Source organism: Gopherus evgoodei, chromosome 14 (genome assembly GCF_007399415.2).
Source record: "Gopherus evgoodei ecotype Sinaloan lineage chromosome 14, rGopEvg1_v1.p, whole genome shotgun sequence".
Classification (NCBI taxonomy): Eukaryota; Metazoa; Chordata; order Testudines; family Testudinidae; genus Gopherus; species Gopherus evgoodei.
In genome coordinates, this window is record NC_044335.1 from 28,804,000 (window position 1) to 28,825,736 (window position 21,737).

A 21,737-nucleotide genomic window follows, 5' to 3' on the forward strand; every position below is an offset into this window, starting at 1 on the left:
CTAGAAATAATTAGGCTGCCATTTTCTAGGAGTAGCTACCCTTGCTGGGACTTTTGCAGATGACTCACTATCACCACAAATACTCAAGGAACACGAATGTGGATGGTCATTCCAACAGATGTAATAATTTCCTTAACCACAGAGTACAGACAAAATTGAGAAAAATCCAAAATGTGCTCCTTGCTCTGCTTTACAAAAGCTGCAGACCAGAGCAATACCCTGGCACATCTCCAGGGAGCAGGAGTTGCCTTTTCAATTCTCCACAGTGCTTTACTCTACAACATCATTCCTCTGCCCTGGGTTCATTTTGGGTGCAAAGGTATTAACTTAACCACCCAAACCTGGATGGGCAAATATCACTCTGAGTAAAGGAGGAATTGTTACTGTCTGTGCTCTGGGTATACTACAGGCTGGAACCGGCAAATCTCTGCTGGGCCAAAGGTCATTACTCAGAACCAGGTACCAACTGCCTACTCACACAGCCTTTAGCCATGAATGAAGAAGCTATTTTGATAAAGGGATCAGCACACACCCTAAGGCAGCCCTTTTGTGGCAGTTTAACAAGATACTGGAAACCCATTTACACCCTCTAATTGTCCTTCCTTAAAATGGATAGATGACTCATGGGATTTCACCTGCAAGAAGTGCAATGGGGACACTGAAGAGCAACAGCCTCTCTAAGTCCAACTGCATAAGGCTGGGCATGTGTTATGGCTGAGAGGTTTGACCATTCCTCCTCTTCTGCAACTGGCACACGCAGAGGTGGTGCTCTCTGCAAACAAGGAAATCTCCACACAGGCCAATTCCGGGAAGGCAGCAACAGTGCACACAACGCTATTCCAACCAGGGAGATCTCAGTGGATTAGGCCAGCCTGCATTATTCTCCTGCTCTGAAGCCAGACAATAGGCACTTCATGTGACTGAAGAACTGTCTAGGAAAATCATAGGATGACAGGCTCTCCTGTAAACCAGACAGCACTTACCTACAAAAGGGCTTCAGAGACATATCGCTCTCTGTCCCTCTAGTTTTCCCTGATTAATTTGCTAATTGACCTTAAGATCAAGCCACAACTTCTGTGTCCTGCTTCCCCATGGGTGCAGTGGGGATAATACCACCTTTGAAAAGGGCTGAAACACCTTCAAGTGCAAAGCTAGAAAGGAAAGCATTAGAGACATCCACCAGGCTGGATCACAATTTTCCCCTACTGTGAATGTTGAGAGGTTCTTTGCTGGTATTGCACGTACATACAATAAAGCAACTAAGCTTTCGCTAGTGCAACTGTTTATGCCAGAAAAATAAAGGCTTAATGTACCTTTAAGAGGTGAATTGAGGGATTTAGCATTCTCCTGTTTGGCTACTGTAATATATAGTCGTGGATAAGCAAGACAAAGCTGGCACAACCCTGCTAAAACTGCTAATTCTTTTAAGACAACAAGACACTCACTTCAGGTTACAAAATGGCATATTTTGAAACTAGCACTGGGCAATTAGCTTCGTCAGGAAAAAAGGCTAAAAAAAGTTAAGCTATGTTTTAGTCACAGGAATTTTTAGTAAAAGTCATGGACAGGTCACAGGCAGTAAACAAAAATTCACAGCCCATGATCAGTCCATGACTTTTACTATATACCCCTGACTAAAATTGGGGGTCGGTGGGTGGGCACAGCGGGCAGGAGCTACAGGGGAAGGGAGTGGGGGATGCTGCAGGTGGGGGTAGGGTTGACTGAGCTGGGGCAGGTTCCCTACCTGGCTCCTGGGCACCATGCACTGACTCTGCTCCACACCAGCCTCAGTTCTGCTGCTCCCATTGGCTGGGAGCTGTGGCCAATGGGAGCTGTGGGGGTGGAGCCTGCTGGCAGAGGCAGCACAGGAGCTAGTAGCTGAGGGAGGGGAGCCCCCCCTCCAGGTAAGCACCTCCTCACACCTCAATCCCCAGCCCACAAACACCTGCTGCTGGGGGCCCTGAGACTGTCCCAGCAGCAGCCATTTCGCCTGGCCCGGGGGCTGCCCGAGCTGCTCAGGTGGCCCCAGGGCCAAGCACATCAGGCTGCTACAGAAGTCATGGAATCTGTGACAAACACGGAGCCTTAATCCTATTTACAGCCACAGAAAGATTAGCTTAGGAACAGTTTACCTTCTTTCAACATCATTTGGCTGATTTCAGAAAAGACGACTTACCCATAGAATGAGCCTGGACTTTTTAATAAAAGCAGGAGTAAGTAATGTCTATGTCCTTGTTTTATTCTTTAACAGCCTTGTTTATAATTCCTGGCTGTTCACTGATGTAGGCAGGGAAAGTGGGGAAGAAGAGTCAAGAATACAAAGCAGAAGTAAGGCTCCTGATGAATAATTAAAAAACCTCACATATGCTAGACAGACACATAGTATTGACCAAAATAAGTCTTCAGAGGAGACTTAAGGTGAAGGTAAAAGTGCAGGGCTGCAAGAGAGACCACGGGATTGTTCCAGCTGCCTGGCCAACACACAGGAGTTATGGTGTTCAGTTCCAATTCTTACAGTCGTTTTTTATTGCAGGAGTTGCATTCTCTTCTTGTCTGAAGAAACAGGGTGACGGTACAGATCAGAACACATTACTGACTCAGCTCCCCCCTCCACAAGCTTGGGAGCAGCTAGCAGTTCCGCCATCTGTGCCTCTTTGCCTTCTTTCCATGTCGGGTTTCTGGACTTGGGTGTCAGTAACTGAGGCAACAATAGTGATGTTAAGGTAACGACTTACCTTGAGGTAGGCTTGCAAATTTCCAGCAAGGAGTTTCACTGCATCTAGTGCTCAAAGCATAAATCCTAATGGAAATATTAGTGCTGTAAAATACAAGATCTTCTTACTAGCACAGAATATGCAACAAATCATGAATGTCAAAAATAATTCTTATCATAATTTACAGTAGGGTAGGCAGAGAAATATAAAGCCAAAGCTATGTGTTCAGCCTTTAAATCAGCTGCTTCTATCTCAAACACAGTAGCTCCTAGGGCCCTCTGACTGGAGTCTCAATCTGTTGTCCCAGCATATCATTACACTAAAACAGTCAAGAGTAATAACTTCACAGGAACACTCCCAAACATTTTGCTCAGCTAATATTGGAGTTTGTATGATAAATGACCTGACTCTGTATCTGTCATAACACTGGCCATAGCTACAATTATGGATTCAAAGATAAACTGATGCCAAAAAGTCTGTTTATTCCTCTATCAGGCAGGAGCAGAAACCAAATTTAATGTAAATTAAATTTCTTTAAATCTAATAAAAATAGATAATTGACAACACTAGCCGAGAATGAAAATTAAACAAGATATTTAATACAGTGCAAACCATAGTTTCTTAATTCAAATAGATGTGTGCATGTATCTGAATGGGTTATCAATTATCACAAATAGCAATGAACACTGAACTGCTAAATAGAACAAAATGTACAGCTGGATTTTAAGTGTAAATCTCCCTTACTTCCAAGGTAGTGTTTTATCAATTTCAAATCAATTTCACTAATTAAAAACGGGAACAGCAACTAGGTCAGTGCAGTGATAGAAGGTGATCACACAGTCAAAGGAAATAAATACAGAGTGCAAAGAACTAAAAACCTAAAACATTCTTATACCTAAACATGAGAAGCCGATGGTGGCTTATGACTTTTCCTTTTTAAATGCCTTACAAGACTTCTCGACACACTTTCAACTGACGTAAAAGTACAGGCTGCATTTCAGGTCATTTAGAGTCAATACCCCCCAAACTCTAGAAGATGAAGATCCAGCAGTAACATTAGCATAGTCCAGAAGCCGAAGGTTGGATTTTGCAAATACCTTCTATTTTACAGAAATTCAACATCAACTGCAGGCAACTTTCCCCGACCCCCTTTGTTTCCTTTGCGCAGACCATGCTATGCAGAGTACAGCAATGCAGTGCTCACTGCTTTGGGTTAAGATTAAAGAGAGAAAGACATTTTGCTTAAAGTTTTGTCCCGAACACACTCAACGTGCACCTAAACCAGGTGGCCAAAGTCTTATGTTTTTCCAAATGGCTGCTGCTGTAGTTACATGTTTCCAGCCCAAGCTTCCAACTCTTTCATGTCATCGTCATCCTCCTCTTCTTTCTTCTTGGCTGTAGCATAAAAAAAGTGTGAAGAGTTAGGAGCAGATACCTTGATGTAACCCCATAATGTCCTGCTTCACCTGGCCAGGTGGCTCTGCACTGCACAAGACACTAGGTCCCAAAGAAGAGCAAATATGCCACATGTGGTTTTCAGTTACAAGACTTATGTGCCATTTTAAAAGCCAGCCAGGGTTAAACTTCCCTAGGCCATATTTCAAAAAGAGAAAAGAAAATGGTTTGTGAGAATGCAAATGTGCATTTTAATCAGAGTGATACACAAGCACTGCCAATATTTGTCAGTGTCACCAACTCTCAAAGCATGGGAAGATGTAGACCTGTTTATTTTAGGAGCTCCTTTGGAGCCATGTAAAGTTTATTTAGCTAAGCAGGATGCCAATACCTTTTGGTTTCTTGTTGTTCAGTGTGCCTAAACCAACCACTATGGATTTGGGGCTATGAGTCTTAGACTGATTTGAGTGCAGCACTAGCTGGAAGAACAGATGGAGTTAGGAGCCCGGAAATATCAGGTCCTAGCCTAGGATCTCTCAGACTTCCTGTGCCGTTTCACCTCTGGCTCTCAGTTTACCTCTCTGGAAATGAAGGCACTGGCTACCTTGCAGGAATATTGGGAAGGCTAGTTAAAAACTGTACAGTGCTTTGAAGATGTAGAATCCTAAGCATTACAAGTCTCACCTTAAAAATTTCAAAATACTACACTTTCCCCAAAGAAATTCCTAATGCAGCAGTAGCTTAAAGAATGGGGTGTGGGGTGTGTACGTGTACGTACATGCGCAATTTGTAATACAAAGCTGGCACAAATGGGAAATTCCTGAAGTTCAACCCTTGAAAGGGGAGGAGCCAAGGGATGGCAAATCTCTTCTTTGGCAGGGTCCCCCAGATTAAACGGGCATGGAAGAGTAGAAATCAGGATAAATAAAAACTGATTTTTAAAAATATCAAATTGAGTTTTGTATTTAGATAAATATTTTCTTTTAAAAATAAGCCTGTAAAAAGTAAATGTGAAATTATGACAAAATATTCTGAGCCTTACACTTATTATAATCTATTTTAAATCATTTAAATAAAAAATATGCTGCATCAGTCAGCATTCACATTTTAATGAATTAAGGGTGCTGCTTTTTTATTATATACAGAATGGGGGAAACATTAACTTAAGCTCAACTGAAGCTTTATAAATATGGCACAATGTCTTACATTGCATTAAATATCTGTATTATTTTCAGTTTTAATAATGGAGCAAATGCTGTTATTTAAATTTATCATATGTCCGTGCTTTTAGTTTCTGTTGTGCAGAAAAGTTTTTGCCTTAATTACTTTTGGTTTCAGGTTAGCTAGGAGGTGCAGAGAAAATATTTTCTTCATTTGGGCTAGTTCATTCAAAGTTGAGAAGCCAACTGAGCTGAAAAAGCAGAAAAACTTGTTTTCCTCTTTTAATCTATGAACTACCACCAGGCAGGAAGAGAATTCACAGATCCTAAAGTCAGAAAGGACCATTGTGATCATCTAGTTTGACCTCCAGAATAACACAGGCCAGAGAGCTTCACTGAAACAATTCCTGGAGCTGAACTTTTACAAAAATATCCCAATTTTGATTTAAAAATCATCAGTAATGGAAAATCCACCACGGCCCTTGGTAAATTGTTCCACTGGTTAATTACCCTCACTGTCAAAAATGTATGCCTTATTTCCAGCCTGAATTTGTCCTATCTTCAACTTCCATCCATTGGATCGAATCATAACTTTCTCTCCTAGACTGAAGATCCCTATGTAGGTACTTGTAGACTAATCAAGTTACCCTTAACCTTATCTCTATTAAGCTAAATAGGTTGAGTTCTTTTTGTCTGTCACCATATGGTGTGTTTTCTAATCCTTTAATCATTCTTGCTGCTCTTCTCTGAGCCCTCTCCAATTTAACATCACTTTTCCTGAATTGTGAGAAGCAGAACTAGACACAGTGTTCCAGCAGCAGTCACACCAGTGCCAAATATACAGGTCAAATAATCTCTCTACTTCTATTTGAGATTCCCGTCTTTATGCACCCCTAGATCACATTACCTCTTTTGGCCACAGTGTCCATTGGGAGCTCATGTTCAGCTGATAATCCAACATGACTCCCCAGTCTTTCAGAGTCACTGCTTCCCAGGATTGAGTCCCCCATTCTGCAAGTATGGCCTGCACTCTTTGTTTTGGGATGTATACATTTATATTTAGTATATTAAAACACATACTGTTTGATTGTGCCCAGTTAGCCACGTAATCCAGATCACTCTGTATTAGTGACCTGTCCTCCTCTATATTTACCACTCTCCCAATTTTACTATCATTTGCAAACTTTAATCAGTGATGATTTTATGTTTTCTCCTAGGTCACTGATAAAAACTAAAAAAGTTAAATGCATAGGGCCAAGGGCTGATCCCTGCAGGACTCCACTGGAAACACACACACTTGATGAACATTCCCCGTTTACAACTACATGTTGATACTTAGTTTTTAATCCATTTAGCATGTGATGTGTTCATTTTATATCATCCTAGTTTTTTTAATCAAAATGTCATGTGGAACCAAGCCAAATGCCTTACAGAAATCTAAGTATTTTAGATCAATTTTATCAACTAAATTTATAATCTCATTTAAAAAAATACCAAGTTAGTTTGATGGGATCTATTTTCCAAAAACCCATGTTGATTGGCATTAATTACATTACCCTCCTTTAATTCTTTATTAACTGATTCCCATATCAGCCACTCCATTATCTTGCCTGGGACTGATATCAGACCTATACATTACCTGGGTCATCTTGTTTACTCTTTTTAAAAACCAGCACATTAGCTTTCTTCTAGTCTTCTGAAACTTCTCTAGTGCCCTTAGACTTACTGAAAATCAACATTAACTGTCCAGCAAGCTTCTCAGCCAGCTCTTTTAAAACACTTGGATGCATGTTAACGGGACCTCATTAAAAGTATTAGCTTTAACAGCTTCTGTTTAACATTCTCCAGAGATATTAGTGGAATGGAAAGAGTGTTCACTATATGATGAAACTACATCATGTTTTTTTGATCAAACACAGAACAGAAACATTTATTGAACACTTTGGCCTTTTCTGCATTTTTATTGAAAATTCTATCATTTCAATCTAGTAATGAACCAAAACCATTGTCAAGATTCTTCCTGTTTAATATATTGTAAAAACTCCTTATTGTCCTTAACAATGCTAGCCATAGATTTCTCCTTGTGTATCTTTGCTTCCATTATTCATTTACTACAATTCTTAACTTCTGATTTAGGATGAGATCTTTTAATTCTAAAAACTTGAAGGACACAGGGCCAGATTTTCAAAGGGATTTGATTTCAATGGGAGCTAGCCACCTAGCCTGCTTAGATAATTTCAGAAATACTGCTAGTCACTTAAATATCTTTGAAAACCTGGCTCATGGTGACCAGAAATAATCCATCAATTCACTAACTACAGTTACTTCCTTTGTTTAATAGGTCAGTTTTAAATGCAAAACAAGAAAAAAAGTTGATCAAAACATATACACAGCACATTTAAGACGTTTTTATTAGTTAAATAAAACACATTTTAAAATGCTATTATGGTACTTCTAATTGACTCCTAATTGCCATCCAAATGCGGCTTGCCATAAATCCCAAGTAAAAAAACCAACTCACCCGATAAATAAGAAATGCATCATTCACCATTTTCTAAAATAATCAAAAATTAAAAATCTGACTAAGTGTATGTGAAGCTATATTGATGCTTAAATAAATGTGTACAGATATAGTGTATCTTCTTGTTTAGCAAAAAGAACCCTATATTTGGAGGCAAATGAATGTTTTAGTGATTATGCCAAACAATAAGAATGAACTGCTCTTAAGGAAAATAATTAAAAAGTAAACATGCTAAATGGATTAAAATCAATTATTTAAATAAAAAATTACCTGCTTCCTGTTTTAAATCATGTTAAAAATAGATTATTTAAGTCAATCCACCCTGATAGACATTTCTTAACTCCTCTGTGAAATGATTTTCTCCAAAGTAAAACACACTTAACAGTTATAAAAGAGAGAAATATAGCAGGCTTTTTAGAGTACCTATATTGAATCCAGGCAGAGAGCTGCTGTACAGAAATTTCTGCTATTTACGGGTCCTCACCAGCCATGAGAAGACAGGCACTGATGGGGTGAATGGATACTGAAGTTTCTACACTGTGGTTTTATAATAAATGCAGTAAAACTGTGGCACAGCTATACTGTACTATGGCAGAGCCTGTAAAGCAGGTCCAGGAAGGTTATACATCACATCATGGACATTAACACAGGCCAGTGACTCTCCATGTCTGCTGGATTTCATTAGCTATGACCTTTACTCTACATACAGGATGCGAAGTGGTTGTTTGGAACACAATATTATTAGCTTTGAACCAAAACTGTGTAAATCTAACACTTCTCCCCATTCTAGACCATACAATTTTCATGTAGGCCAGAGGAGAAGTGAGAGATGGAGGCAGAGATTCTACAATTACACCTTCCTAGTGCAATTTAGAGAGCAATACTGGATTTTTCCCTCTCCCTCTTTTCCTATTAATGAGTCAAATCCTGATGCAGAAAATGAATGGGTCCAGCCAGATCTCTGTCCATGGAACATTAAGTCAGGCTAAGAGGGGAAAGCAACCACTAATGATGAGAGAGTTGCTCTTCAGTCACCCAACTGCATCCCTTTCCACTGGTTCAGAGTGAGTGACTGCTCTCACATAACTGCCATCTAGGCCTGCTGGGGCACTGTGAAGTGAAGTCTGGGAAAGGCAACTGGCAGCTAGGGAACTCCTGAGGGGCCTGAGTGACAATGACCATCAAGGATAAACAGGGAGACAAGGAGCACAGGCCAGGCCTTTATAAACTATCTCCACTAGCTAGGTTTTTGGGTGTGGGATCACAATAAGCTTCCATGAGAACTAGGCTCCTCTTTCTACTTCCTGAAGACAGCTCTGCAGTGTCTTCATCTCCAGGGCTGCAACAGGGGTTGTTGCATAGACAAGAACCATGGAAGGCAGGACCCAATGGCAGAACTAACAAAGAACCTCACCACAACAGAATCAGGCTAGCGTGGAGCTTCTCTATGTACCAGTAAAACACACGCACCAACCAGGATTTGTCCTTGTGATTTGCCTCCCCTCGAGGCTTTTGCTCCAAGGTTTTGCACAAAACTCAGTTTGGCGTCATCTGATTTGAGTGCCATTGCTAAGATAGGGACCCTGTGCACCTTGGGTAGTAAGGAGTTAGCATTATTCACCCAAAACAGAGTGCTATGAAAATAGATGGGTCAGCTATGTAAGACCACAGCATCCCAGTAAGGGGCGAGAGGCAGACTCAAAGACCTGCAAGCATGGTTCAATCAGAGCATTGAGACCTACTTGCAAGACTAAATTCCAAGGGCTATTTCTCACTCAAGTCTCCCTTGCTTTTACTTCTGTGTTTGGTCTTGTCAGGCTTGCTTCCCATTAAATCAGCCGCCATTAGTACAAGACTCCCAGCCTGTACTACTTCTTCCTACATATCCATTCTACCTTGAACCTTGTTTTTTAAGGTATTATAAGATAAACTGGAAGTGTGGGAATACATGCTAACTGCTCCTGTTACAGCTATTCATTTTCATAGATCTAATGAAAGGAGATGAAGGATCTCTTGAGAATAACACATCATGTGATTCATGAAGCAATTCCATATTAACTCTACAAGCTACTTGTAGCCAGAAAATTCAAATCCTTATTAAGAGCTGCTGATTTGATGAATGCACGTGTTAATGAACCAAGCTGGCTTTGGCAAAGGCAGACAATTACCTGGCTTTGATGGTATTGCTATTGAGGGCACATTTGGTAGTGGTACTGTCTCGGGACCACTGATCTCCAGCAGGTTTTTGTCTAATTCTTCCTGTTCTAGTTCCTCCAATTCTGCCATCAGTTCATCCTAGTATTGTAAAGGGAAAAAAAATGATTCAGATCACACTTGCCACTAAGTAGCACAAACACAGACTCACTCAGCTAGGCACATTATCACAGAGGGTGGCCTAAATGACCCCAGCACATGACCCTCAAACTGTGAGGGTAGGGTCTGAATCTCAACCCTGATCTGAATTTATGGCTTCACTTTCTGATGGGCACAGAATTCTCTGATCCAGAACATTGGGGGTTTGAAGTCACATCCAAGTTTTGTAGTGCACAATTTTCTGAGGTGGAAAAGACCACTTGCTAGGAGAAATTTTATATCCTAGAACTTGCATTATTTTCTGAATGCATGCAGAACTCAGATCACTAAGAGATGGGTTTTAATTTAAAACAGTGCAACTCAAGCTGTTTTACCTCATCAAAGTCTTCCCCAAATCCTACAGGCTTTGAAATAGCTGTTGAAATTTCATCTGCCAGCTCCTGCTGTTCTGCAATATCCTGCATCAATTCGTCTACTTTATCAATATCCCTGTAAAGAGAAAAGAGTACAATATGTTAGCTCATTAACCTGCTTTGCACTGCCCACTGAGTGCATTTGCTAATTCTGTGGCAATGCTAATTCCACCCTGCAAAGGCATTTCACCTGTGCATGACCTCAAATCTCCAGCCACTGCAGCTCTCCTTTCCTCAACTGCTCCACCCTGCGCAATCTCCATTCTCTACTCCCTGCCAACGTCTTGGCATTTTAACCCATTGCAGGAAGGTATGAAACTTCCTCTAAAGCACATGCCATTTGTGTTGTGTGGATTGGGCAGGAGGATGCTCATTCCCAGCAGATTACCTCCCTCACGATTCTAGAAATTGCCTGTTTGCTGTTCTTAAATTTTTCTCTTTGGCAAAAATTTAGTGCTGAAAGATGGACTGAGAGCCCTGGAGGACAAAAGCTTCCGTTTACCTTCAGAAAATATATAAACACATGGCAAGATGGACTGAGCGCACAAAATCATTTCACATAGGTAGCCAAGCAGCCCATTGGCTGGCAACTACTTTTGGTTACAGCTGCAGATCTAGGTCAGCTTCAACTTGTCAGGGTGAAAGGCTCCGTTGCCCTATTATCAATCCTTTGTGCCACCAAGATCCAATTATCAGTTTGCTTTGAACTCTAATTCTTAGTGTAACTCAGCTCTATTTGCTTTAATCAAGGATGGACGAAAAAAGTGCCTTCACAGGACACAATCATCATCAGCGTAAGGTCCACAGTTAAGGGTGTGTTGAGTTTTGCACCTGAAGCTGAGATTTAACCTTTTATGTATGAAAAATACAAGATGTCCTCCCCAAAATTCTACTCCTTACTCTCAGAGCACAGAATGACTTCTGAAAATTTACAAGCAAATTCATTAGTTTTAATTAAATTAGAAATGGGTCCTTTAAGAAACCTGGCACCTGTTTTGTCATACTTTTGTCCCCAATGACCTTAATGGAATAATGCAGACTTTTACAACTTTCCATATACTTAATTCACTGAAATCTTGTGCATGGATTATATGCAAAGGGTTTTCTTTTTTTTAAGCACTGTCATTCACATTCACACACCTATTATTCTCCTTATTCAAGTTTATTCAGGGGCAGAAACTCAATACAATTCAGAGAATTCCACGAAGAACTGCCCTCTTTCAAAATAGCCTCTTTTCTCCATTGTTCTCAATGGGACTGAAGCAACAGACTGCCCTTAACAAAAATGGCCACTGCAGCTATTCACCTACTCCTCAATGTTCTTCTCTACCTCCCGACAGCATAGGGGGCTAACATCTTTTCTGAAGTCAGTTTACCTTCACTCCCACTGGGGGCAATGGAATGTGGTGGCATTTGGAAAGAGGGCATATTAACTGAGGTCAGCACCTGGTCTCATTGTCATTGCAAAAAATGGGGGATGACAGCTATTTTGAAAGATTACAATTCTTCATAAATTTCTCTGGAGAATATTTTACATGCCTAATAACATAGGGTCACTATATGGCTCAGTAAAGACTATTTAGGTGCCTTAACTATGCAGTCCTATATCTGAACAGGTTAACCTTAGTTCAGAGTTTCCTGGGTTTGCAAATATTGGCTCTGTGTTAATTACAACATCTCTGTAGTTTACCCTTAGTTACTGATATGTACTCTCAACCATAACTCCATCTCAACGTCATTTTTGTTTGCAAATTATATTGAGTAGAAGAAAAAAGGAACTGATTATGCACCCCTTTTAAACAAGGCTTTTCAAAAGTGTACAAGTATTAGAGGGATCTGTGACCAGTACATCTCTGAACTCACTTCCGACTACTATTGACATTATAATTTAGCTAGACAAAAATTGTGTGTGTGCTATTAATGGCCTCGTACCCCACAAAATGTTTCTGGGTTGAAAAATCCCATCTTTTGTAGCTTGATCAATAAGCGAACACATCTAGTATTATATTTTAAACTTTTTAAAAACACTTTACTGCTTTGTCTGTAACCTCTGCAAAAATCAGTTATTTCATGCCACGATGATGCAGAGTATTTTAGCAGATTGCATGGGACCTGGTCCTTTATTCTCTTTCTATAATTTCTGGTTTGATTTTGATAGAGTGAACATTCATTCAAGGATATAATATGAAATTTCTTACATGTTGTCATGAGCAGCTTTCATAGCTTTAGCAGCCAGGCCCATATTCTTGAGCACTTCAGTATTGGTGTTGGCATTTTCAAGGGCTTCCCTCTGGAATTCAATTGTTGATAACGTGCCATCTATCTGTGCCAGCTGCTTCTCGTACCTCTTCTTGCGTTTCAGGGCTTGAAGAGCAGCTAGATGAAACAAAAACAGGATGTATGTGATGTGTGTCCAAAATAGCCATTCAAATGTGTACAAAATTCCATTCACAAAACAGAACAACGTTTAATTCATTCTATTGCTCATCTGCTCTTCTATCTAGTTTAATTAAAATTTGTTACTGTTTTACGTTCCTGCCTAAACAAATGTAATAGTAGCCAAACCTCTGACGTCCACTTCATGTCAAAATACAGACTATAAACCAGCAATCACAATGTTGGCAGTCTAGATGCTCAGCATGGATGGTGCTACAGGGTACTGTGTTTTATAGCAAACACCATGTTTCAAAACATAAGCATGCCTCTTTAAAAGTAACATCTTCCTCCATCTTTTCCCACGGAACACACAGCAGTCCATGGTACAGTAACTGCCAAACACGGTTTTAACTATGATGCAGGCTCAATCAGCAGCTGCAGCTAGGCAGGAGTGACTGGGAGAAAGCATTATGTACAGCAGAACCTCAGGGTTATGAACACCAGAGTTACGAACCGACCAGTCAACTACATCCCTCATTTGGAACCAGAAGCAAGCAATCAGGCAGTCGCAGACACAAAAAAAGGCAAATACAGTGGAGTACTGTGTTAAATATAAACTACTAAAAAAATAAAGGGAAAGCCACTTTTTTCTTCTGCATAGTAAAGTTTCAAAGCTGTATTAAGTCAATGTTCAGTTGTAAACTTTTGATAGAACCACCATAACTTTTTCTTCAGAGTTACGAACAACCTCCATTCCCGAGGTGTTCATAACTTAGGTTGTACTGTAACTCGCTTCCTAGTATCGCTCCTGTTTGAATAAGAGCAATGGTCAAGGAAAGCTCATCCTGTTTAAAACACATTTCACGTCTCCCCTGGTGTAAGGTCCCGCCCACACTGAACCTTCTAAATATGATTTTTGTAACCAATAGAATTGCTGTCTCTGGATCTGTAACCCTGTTCAGTTTGAGCCTGCACAGCAGCTTTTCTGCTGTAAGTGTTTCTAGATCTACACAAACATGAACAGACATTGCTAAGTGCTTTCTCCGAAAGTATGGGCAGATGAGCTATCCCACAATGCCACTGCATGAAATCCATAGTCACCAACACATGGGTCTGAGTACTCTGTACAGAAAGCTGGGAAGAAGGAGAACCAGTCAAACTGGATTCACAAACCAGAACATGGTTTTCAGTTCACACTAAGCACTCCACTCCTCCACCCCCAGTGAATGCGCACATGTGTACACAACCAGTTACAGGAAGATAATACCACCTGACTAGATCACTGGCAAAAGTGAAACTCGACTAGCTGCTCTGTATCAATCATTCATGATGTATGTGGATTAGAGCTGGCTGGAAAATGGAAATTCCTCCCTGTTAAAAATCACGTGTTCTTAAAAAAACCCAAACTGAGACAAAATGGCAAAAATGTGACATTTTCCCAGAAAGATTTTAGAAAAGTGCTGTTTCAGGTGAACCAACATGGAATTTTTAATTTGTCTGAGAAAGTGACGTTGACAAGAGCCTTGCAACTCAGCAGCAGGACAGGCAGAATGCCTGGGCACCCGGAGAGCTGAGCTGAGCATCAGGAAGGCAGAGTCAGGCATTCAGCGCTGGCAGCCGCATGTAAAACTTTTGTCAAGAGAAACCTTCCAAGTAGACAACTGGAGATCCATCATTTTGATTCCCTGCCCAAAACTAACCCACCCCCTCCTCGCACCCGAAGTTTTCCCCACAGAAAACTTTGGTCTTGCAAATGGCAGTTTTTGTTGCAAATCATTTCAATAAAATAAAATAAAAAGTACGACCAACTGTAGTGTACATATAAGGTGCCTGCTGTAAGTAGTTACAAATTTGATTACAGGTTGTAGTGTGAACAGGGCCTACCGAAGGACAGATTGGTTGGGTATCACCACACAAAGAAGAAAGGAACAAACATAGTAAAATATTAGGCACAACCACATAGGCATAGGCTTATTCCTACTATACCTATCCACTTAGATATACATTACAAAAAAACCCCAAACACTATGTTAGAAACAAGTTCCCCTTGCCCCTCCATGACCAAGTATTATATCTGCCTCCATCACGGTCCTTTTCTAGCTATTTCCAACCAACTAACCTGTGCTTTGGCTGACAGATACAACACAATCTCTCTGACGGAATCATTGTTTAGATGAAACAACTAATTACCCTAAATGTTATTTCCAGCTACCTCTGTCAAAGAGATCAATAATCCAGTTCTTAATATACAATAGACTTGGTAACTTAACATTTATCTGCTTAAGAAATAGAATCAACTTGGACGTCTACTCAGATTCTAACCTGAGGACTGCAGTTCTTTCCTCCAAGATACAGCTTAGCATCTGAACTCAGACCTGTGCTGCATTTCACTCCATGCGTGTCCTTTTTGTTCAAGTCTCTAGCCTCTGTGAAAGTCTGATCGAAAGAGGTTTATTGGGGAAAGGTGTAGGAAATGTATAATTGAGATGTCTCAGACATATATAACACACAGTATCCTGTTGAGGGCCAGTTTGTGACAGAAAACTTGTCGTTTACACATGTTCATTAGAAGTGAAGAAAAACAATTTCCAAAATCCAGTTCTAAAACCCATCCCCTAAACATGCTATTTCAGAATTTGCCTTTCCTGGCTGTAGTGCTGGAATTGAATTGTGGGAGAGATTCCCTACCCCAAAATTATAGCCTTCCTGAAGAGGGACAGAATTCCTTGTCACCTTTTCTAGAATGACAGTTTCAATTGACACGATAAATGAGTGGCTGCAACACAGGTGATCAGGCTGATCTCCTAGAAGCTGACTGTACATTTACAGGGGCCTCATATGTACTGTTGGGTCCTGTCTTGACGGGTAAAAGGAGAGTTATCCAATTGTATTTAGTTGAAAACACACACCTTTTTAGCCCCTCAAGATAAGGCTCCTGGGTGGCTGCACACTACACAGTCCTTTCATTTTCTAACCCTCGGATTATTTTATCATTACTCTGCAACACATTACAAAACAGAAAACTAGGTACAGTTACAATTAAAGCTGCCAAACACAAATCAAAAGAACCATTGATCACATCTATTGAAACAATCTAAACAGCCAGTATGAAAATCAAAGGCCACACCGCCCATTTTGAGTCCAGCTTTGCACAATAATTGCACGTACTGCTAAAAATAAATATTTCTGTGACCTGCTTCCCCCCTTGACTGGTGTCCCTATTTTAGGACTAATCCAAATTCCATTGACAATAGCAATAGTCTTTCCTTTGACATGAATGGGAGTTTGACTGGGCTTTCATATAACAAGATCTAGTATTTGCTCTGCAGTATCATGCTGGATGCTACTGGTGCCTGCTTTATGCCATATCATAAAATTATGTGCAATGCATTAAACAAATATTAGAGATGATAATAAACAGACTAAAGACAATTTAATTTTGGAATGATCAAATTAGCTTGCTCAGAAGGAAAAGCCTGCTATTTGGATGTGCTGTATTCAGTGTGATGGCACTGGAGAGAAATCGGAGAAACAAAAGGTAGGATACTCAGAACTGTTAATTTTGTGGAATATGTAGACTGCAAGGCCAGAGTTCTTACAGCTTTTGTATAAACAAAAGTACAGTATTACAGTTTATGTACAATTCTTAGTGAAAGCTATGGGATAAATACATAAGGTTCTTTTAGACTTTGTACTTACTGGGAGTACTTTGTTACAAGGGCAGAACTCAGGCTATATGGGCACTAAACATTGAGAGTGTGTTTTTAAATGGTGTGTGTATGAAGTAGGTATCAGGTATTAACCAGAATTTTCTAACCGTATCTTTCTATTTCCATTCCATTTATTTCTATTTTCTTCTCTCACCCACCCTTCCCACCCCAGGAGTGTCTGCTCAATGTATTTCACTCTAATTGCATTTACTAATCTTAAATCATTTGAGATTTTTTTGTTTTGTAATTTCCCTTGTCTTTTTTGTTTGTCTGGTGGTAAATCTCTGGTTTAGTAAGTCAGGCTCCTGCTCCTGCACACGAAAAGGTCTGTATTATGTCTCAGGTAAGCTTTAGTTGACACTTAAGTTCTCTCCAACCTGGTTCTCCGGTCAATCTGTAGTGTCCTGATCTGGGACAGTCCATGCCCCAGCATTAGCCCTACTTGCCCATGTTATACCCTAACATTTTTTTCTAACAGCAGGAATGTCCTTATACCCAGTAGCGGTTATGACCTTGCTTTTAAATCTCACTACTCAAGTTTTCCGCAGTCCCTTCCATTTTGTCTGCTGCAGGATTATGCTATGATAAAATGGTAGAAAAGACTTCTATGTTTAAGTAATGTTGAGGTGGGAAGGAATACAAATAGGAATGTAAGAGCAAATATTGTGCTGTCTTACTCATATACACATGGACCACACTTTTCAACACTTGGACAATTCAGGGTAATATTTACGTAGTCAATTAACATCTAGAGGCAAAGCACTTTTTTGAAGTGAAAAGAGATTATACAACTGGTTAAATATCATTGCACCTGGCATTAAAAAAATGTACTAGAAAGGTCAAACAAGACACTGAAATGTTTCTAATTGAGAGAAATGCACCTTCCTGTAGTTTATTTAGAGGTCATTTAATAGCAGCTATATTTCCACAACTATGCTTTAATCCAATTTAGAATTCATACCAATTACAACTGGAATCTTTTATTAAATTGGAGAGATTATGAAACTCTGACAAGCTAATTTGGGTCATTTCACATTCATTTTCTCCTGTGAGTTCTATTAATTCATTTATTCACCTACAATAGGATGCATTTCACATTCAGGATTTTTCTTTTTTTGCGGTAATCAGCTCTGCCTTTTCATGGCTTTGCTTTCACAGATAAACCAAGGCACAGAAGTTAGACTGTGAATACAAGAGAACATTGTGTGCTACACAAGAATATCCCCACCAGATCTTTCACATTAGAATATTACGACTTCCAAGCAGACATGTCCACCCAGTATTTATCTGAATTTTGGTTCAGTACCTAACATAGAATTAAAATATCCTTATTAACTCTAATCTATATCTAGATCTTTTTACTTTTGACCTATAACATATAAAATAACCATCAAGATACATGTGAGACATGAATTTTTTGCACTTGAAAAAATGTACAGTCGGGATGTTTGCAGGCTGCTTTAATAGGCCAGACTCAGTGGCAGTCAAAACTTAAGTCTAATTCCCAGACACAGAGTTCTATCCTGCAATCAAATCCACTAGCATGTGCCCTGAACCCATTCAGAAGCCTGCGTATCGTAAACAGAAATAACTGAAGTGATAGACAGCAAATGATTATGGCAACAGAAGAGGCCACAATTGCTTGGCTAAGTCATGTCATTGTAACTTCGTACATATATACCTCTACCTGGATAGAATGCTGTCCTCGGGAGCCAAAAAATCTTACCGTGTTATATCAAACTTGCTTTGATCCGCGGAGTGCGCAGCCCCGCGCCCCCGGAGGACTGCTTTACCACGTTATATCAGAATTTGTATTATATCAGGTTGCGTTAGAGCAGAGCAGAGGTGTACATATGAACTCCTGTTCTGTCTTCCTGTCTCTCATGTGTCCCTTTCTGTCCCCCACTGTCTTCCTCCTGTCCTATCTAACTCTGTTGGCTTTTCACCTGATCCTGAAATCAACTGCACTGCACAAGATGAAATGGCCCATCCAGCTCTGATAGGCCTAAGTACCACCAATGATGGAGGGGGACATGGCCAAACCAAATAGATAATGTCCCTGAATAGAGAGGCAAGCTGGGGTCCAGAGCAGCAGCTATCATAGCTGGCCTGCCTGAGTCCAAACCACTGTCTGTGACTGACTAACTGCCCTCTACCCTGAAAGAAACAACAAATGCTGCATTTCCCCCACATTTACTATTCTACCTCTTCTCTCCCTTCTGGGTGTCTGTCTTGTCTAACGGAAGAAAAAGCAGCGTTCCCAACTCAAAAAGTGAACAGAACTAACCCTTTCTTCACCACCAACGAAGGCTGTTTGACAGAATAAAAGACTTTAACCAACATTCACCCTCTCTAAAAAGGGTTCTGGTTTCATAGGTTTTGATTACGTTTGTTTTGCATAATCACTCAATTTCTGTTTCAGTATTCTTGTCTTGTTTGTACTCTTTTTCTTTTGTGTATTTCAATCAATACATTTTTGGCATGAATTTCCAGATGCATTGCCATGGTATTAAACAGTCTGAGGTCTTTGTATATCTAACTTTGTTTAAAAGTGTTTCATGTTGGACAGTTAGTCATGTTAATGCCATTAACTCTTTGGCTCTTTATCCCAACATGCCCTAACTGCTGGGCTATGGGATACTCTGGGGCAGGACTCTGTCCCTCCTGTTGAAACTGCTCCACTTTGTCTGAATAAGTAGTCATGGGGCCAGAGAAAGACCGTGAGCATGGCTCTCTAGTCCAGTGATTATGGCACTCACCTGGGAAGTGTGAGGCCCAAGTTCAAGTCCCCGTTCCAGTAACTATACAAAATGGAACAATTACAAAGGAAGGACCGAGCACCCTACTGCAGAATATCCCAGAACCCAGTGTTCAGGGCACTCTCGGGAGATGTGGGTTCAAATCCCTGTTCCACATCAGGCAGATGGAGGAACTGAACCCAGATCTCCCACATCCCAGGCAAGTTCTCTAACCACTGCCTAAAAGCTATAAGGGGGCACCACCACCTCTTCTTCTGACAGCACTGCTTTGTATGGAGCCTGATCTGTTAGGCAGCCTCCGACCATACATGGGCTCTGCAGGTTAGATGGGGGAATGCCTAGTTTGAGGATTCCACTGGAGCTCAGGCATAAGTTAGTAACGAGACTGAAGCAGTGACAGATTTTTTGGTGACTAGGAGACTTTACCAATGGAAACTTAAGTGCCCAGGGTATTTAGCTGCCTACAGGATTAAGCAGGAGCTGAGCATGGGTTCTGAGGATTTAAGTTTTAGATTTAGGCACCTAAATCCCATCATGGATCTAGCCCTAATACCCCACAATTCCTCCTCTTTTTCACTTTTTACATGGTTCAGAAATTGCAGCATTTACAAGTATGAAAATCGCCACTCTCTGAAAGGACGGAGAAACCACACCATGAGTTTATACACTTGTTACCACAAGTAAATTGGTGTATAATGATGACAAGGTCAGTATTTCTCCAAGATTATCAAACAGATGCATAGCAGATTAGCAAAGGTCCACCATAACGATTCAACTGCAGGACTGGAACCCAGATATATAGACTACACTAGATCTGAGAGGACAGCTGTGTTAAAGGTGACCACTGAAGGATGAAAATTGAAAAGATTTCTGTGATATACAAAGGAGGCCTGAAAAGTGGGGTAGGGAGGAGGTTTTGTTTTAAATTCCCCTGCTTTTTCTTTATATCAAAAATTCAATTCTTGTTTAGGGTTTATGACATCAGATAGAAAGAAGTGAAACCTGACTGAAAGAGTAAATTATTTTTATTCAGATGATTAAAAACTTTTTTTTTTTAAACTACTACTAAATGCCAAACAAAGTTCTGAGAGGCCACACTCCACCCATTCTGTTAAGGACTGATTCTTAGAGGTTTTCAGTGTAGATGCACTCAAGGTTCTGGATGGTTAAGGCTGCACGGCAGTGCCTCATACCCGAGTTAGCAAAACTTTTGGGCAGTCTTTCTACTGTAAAAATAAATGGGTGTATTTGTCTGCGTTTGGGGTGGAGAAGGGGAGAGAGGAGAGGTGGAGCCTTTCAGACCATAGGCGTCGTCTTACTCAGATCCCGGGTGATGCTCAGCCCCCACTCCACTCCTTCCCCCAAGCTCTCACCCTTGCCCGGCCTCTTCCAACCCCCACTCCACCTCCTCCTCCCCTAGTGCCTCCTGCATGCCACTGATCAGCTGATCCATGGCAGGAGGCGCTGGGGGGGGAGGGGAGGAGCTGATCGGCAGGTCTGCCAGTGGGTGCTAAGCATCCATTTTTTTTTTTCCTCTGTGGGTGCTTCAACCCCATAGCACGCATGGAATTGGCGCCCATGTTTCAGACCTCCTTTACACATGATCCAAAACAAAGAATGGTACAAAGCCATAAAGTGTTTCCTTTTACAGGCCACATTTAACTTCAAGTGTGCAGGACTGATTCTAAGCTGTTCTCACATGCTTCCAAAAGTCCTCCAAACATTCTGCTTGTCCTAATTCATGAACTCTGCAGAGAGCTGCCACTTCAGTTAAAAACAAAGTTATAAGAGAGTTGCTTTCCTATTTTAATGCACTATTTCACATGAGCAGAGAACAAAACAATACTTCAAATCAAAAGAATAAGCTGTCTTAGATGGGAGTATTTTAATATATGAAATGTTCAACAGCGAAAAACCTAATTTCTCACACTCTTGTATCTACCAGAATCTTGGGTGGCTAACCAGAAATTGTGAAAAAATATCCTCTGGCAAACACTACACCCAAGAAGTCTGCAGGGAATGAGGTAAATGCTGTTAACATGGGGGGAAAATTCAACTTAAAATGGGAAACTAATTATAGTCTTTACTGCAACGATTGTTGTGGTATCAGGCTTTTTATATATTGCAATCAATGCTTTAGGATCACCACAGTATTTATTCTGAGGTGTATATTCAAGATGTTTTTGTTCTGATCTACAGCAATTCTATATGTGAACTTACCAACTACAATGTTTAATTCTGAAAACTGATGAGCAGTTCTGCCATCTTTTTCTATCCATCCATCCATCTATATAAAGCTGTGATGTGTTGTCATGGTAGATAAGATAATTGTATTAAAAAACTTCCTTTTATCAGGAAGTAATAATAGCAGCTCCT

The 21,737-nt window shown here is 40.4% G+C and overlaps 1 protein-coding gene across 1 annotated transcript in view; it reads right to left on the minus strand.

The window, feature by feature from the left end:
* Nucleotides 1-3,291: 3,291 nt before the first annotated feature.
* Nucleotides 3,292-21,737, minus strand: part of CHMP4B (charged multivesicular body protein 4B) — a 36,004-nt gene continuing 17,558 nt past the window's right edge. Inside the window, exons 2-5 of the mRNA XM_030532789.1 lie at nucleotides 12,715-12,892; nucleotides 10,478-10,592; nucleotides 9,959-10,085; nucleotides 3,292-4,109 (exon numbers count right to left, since the gene is read on the minus strand). Of these exons, the coding sequence (XP_030388649.1) occupies nucleotides 4,042-4,109; nucleotides 9,959-10,085; nucleotides 10,478-10,592; nucleotides 12,715-12,892 (488 nt within the window). The 3' untranslated portion in view covers nucleotides 3,292-4,041. The remainder of the gene's footprint in view (nucleotides 4,110-9,958; nucleotides 10,086-10,477; nucleotides 10,593-12,714; nucleotides 12,893-21,737) is intronic.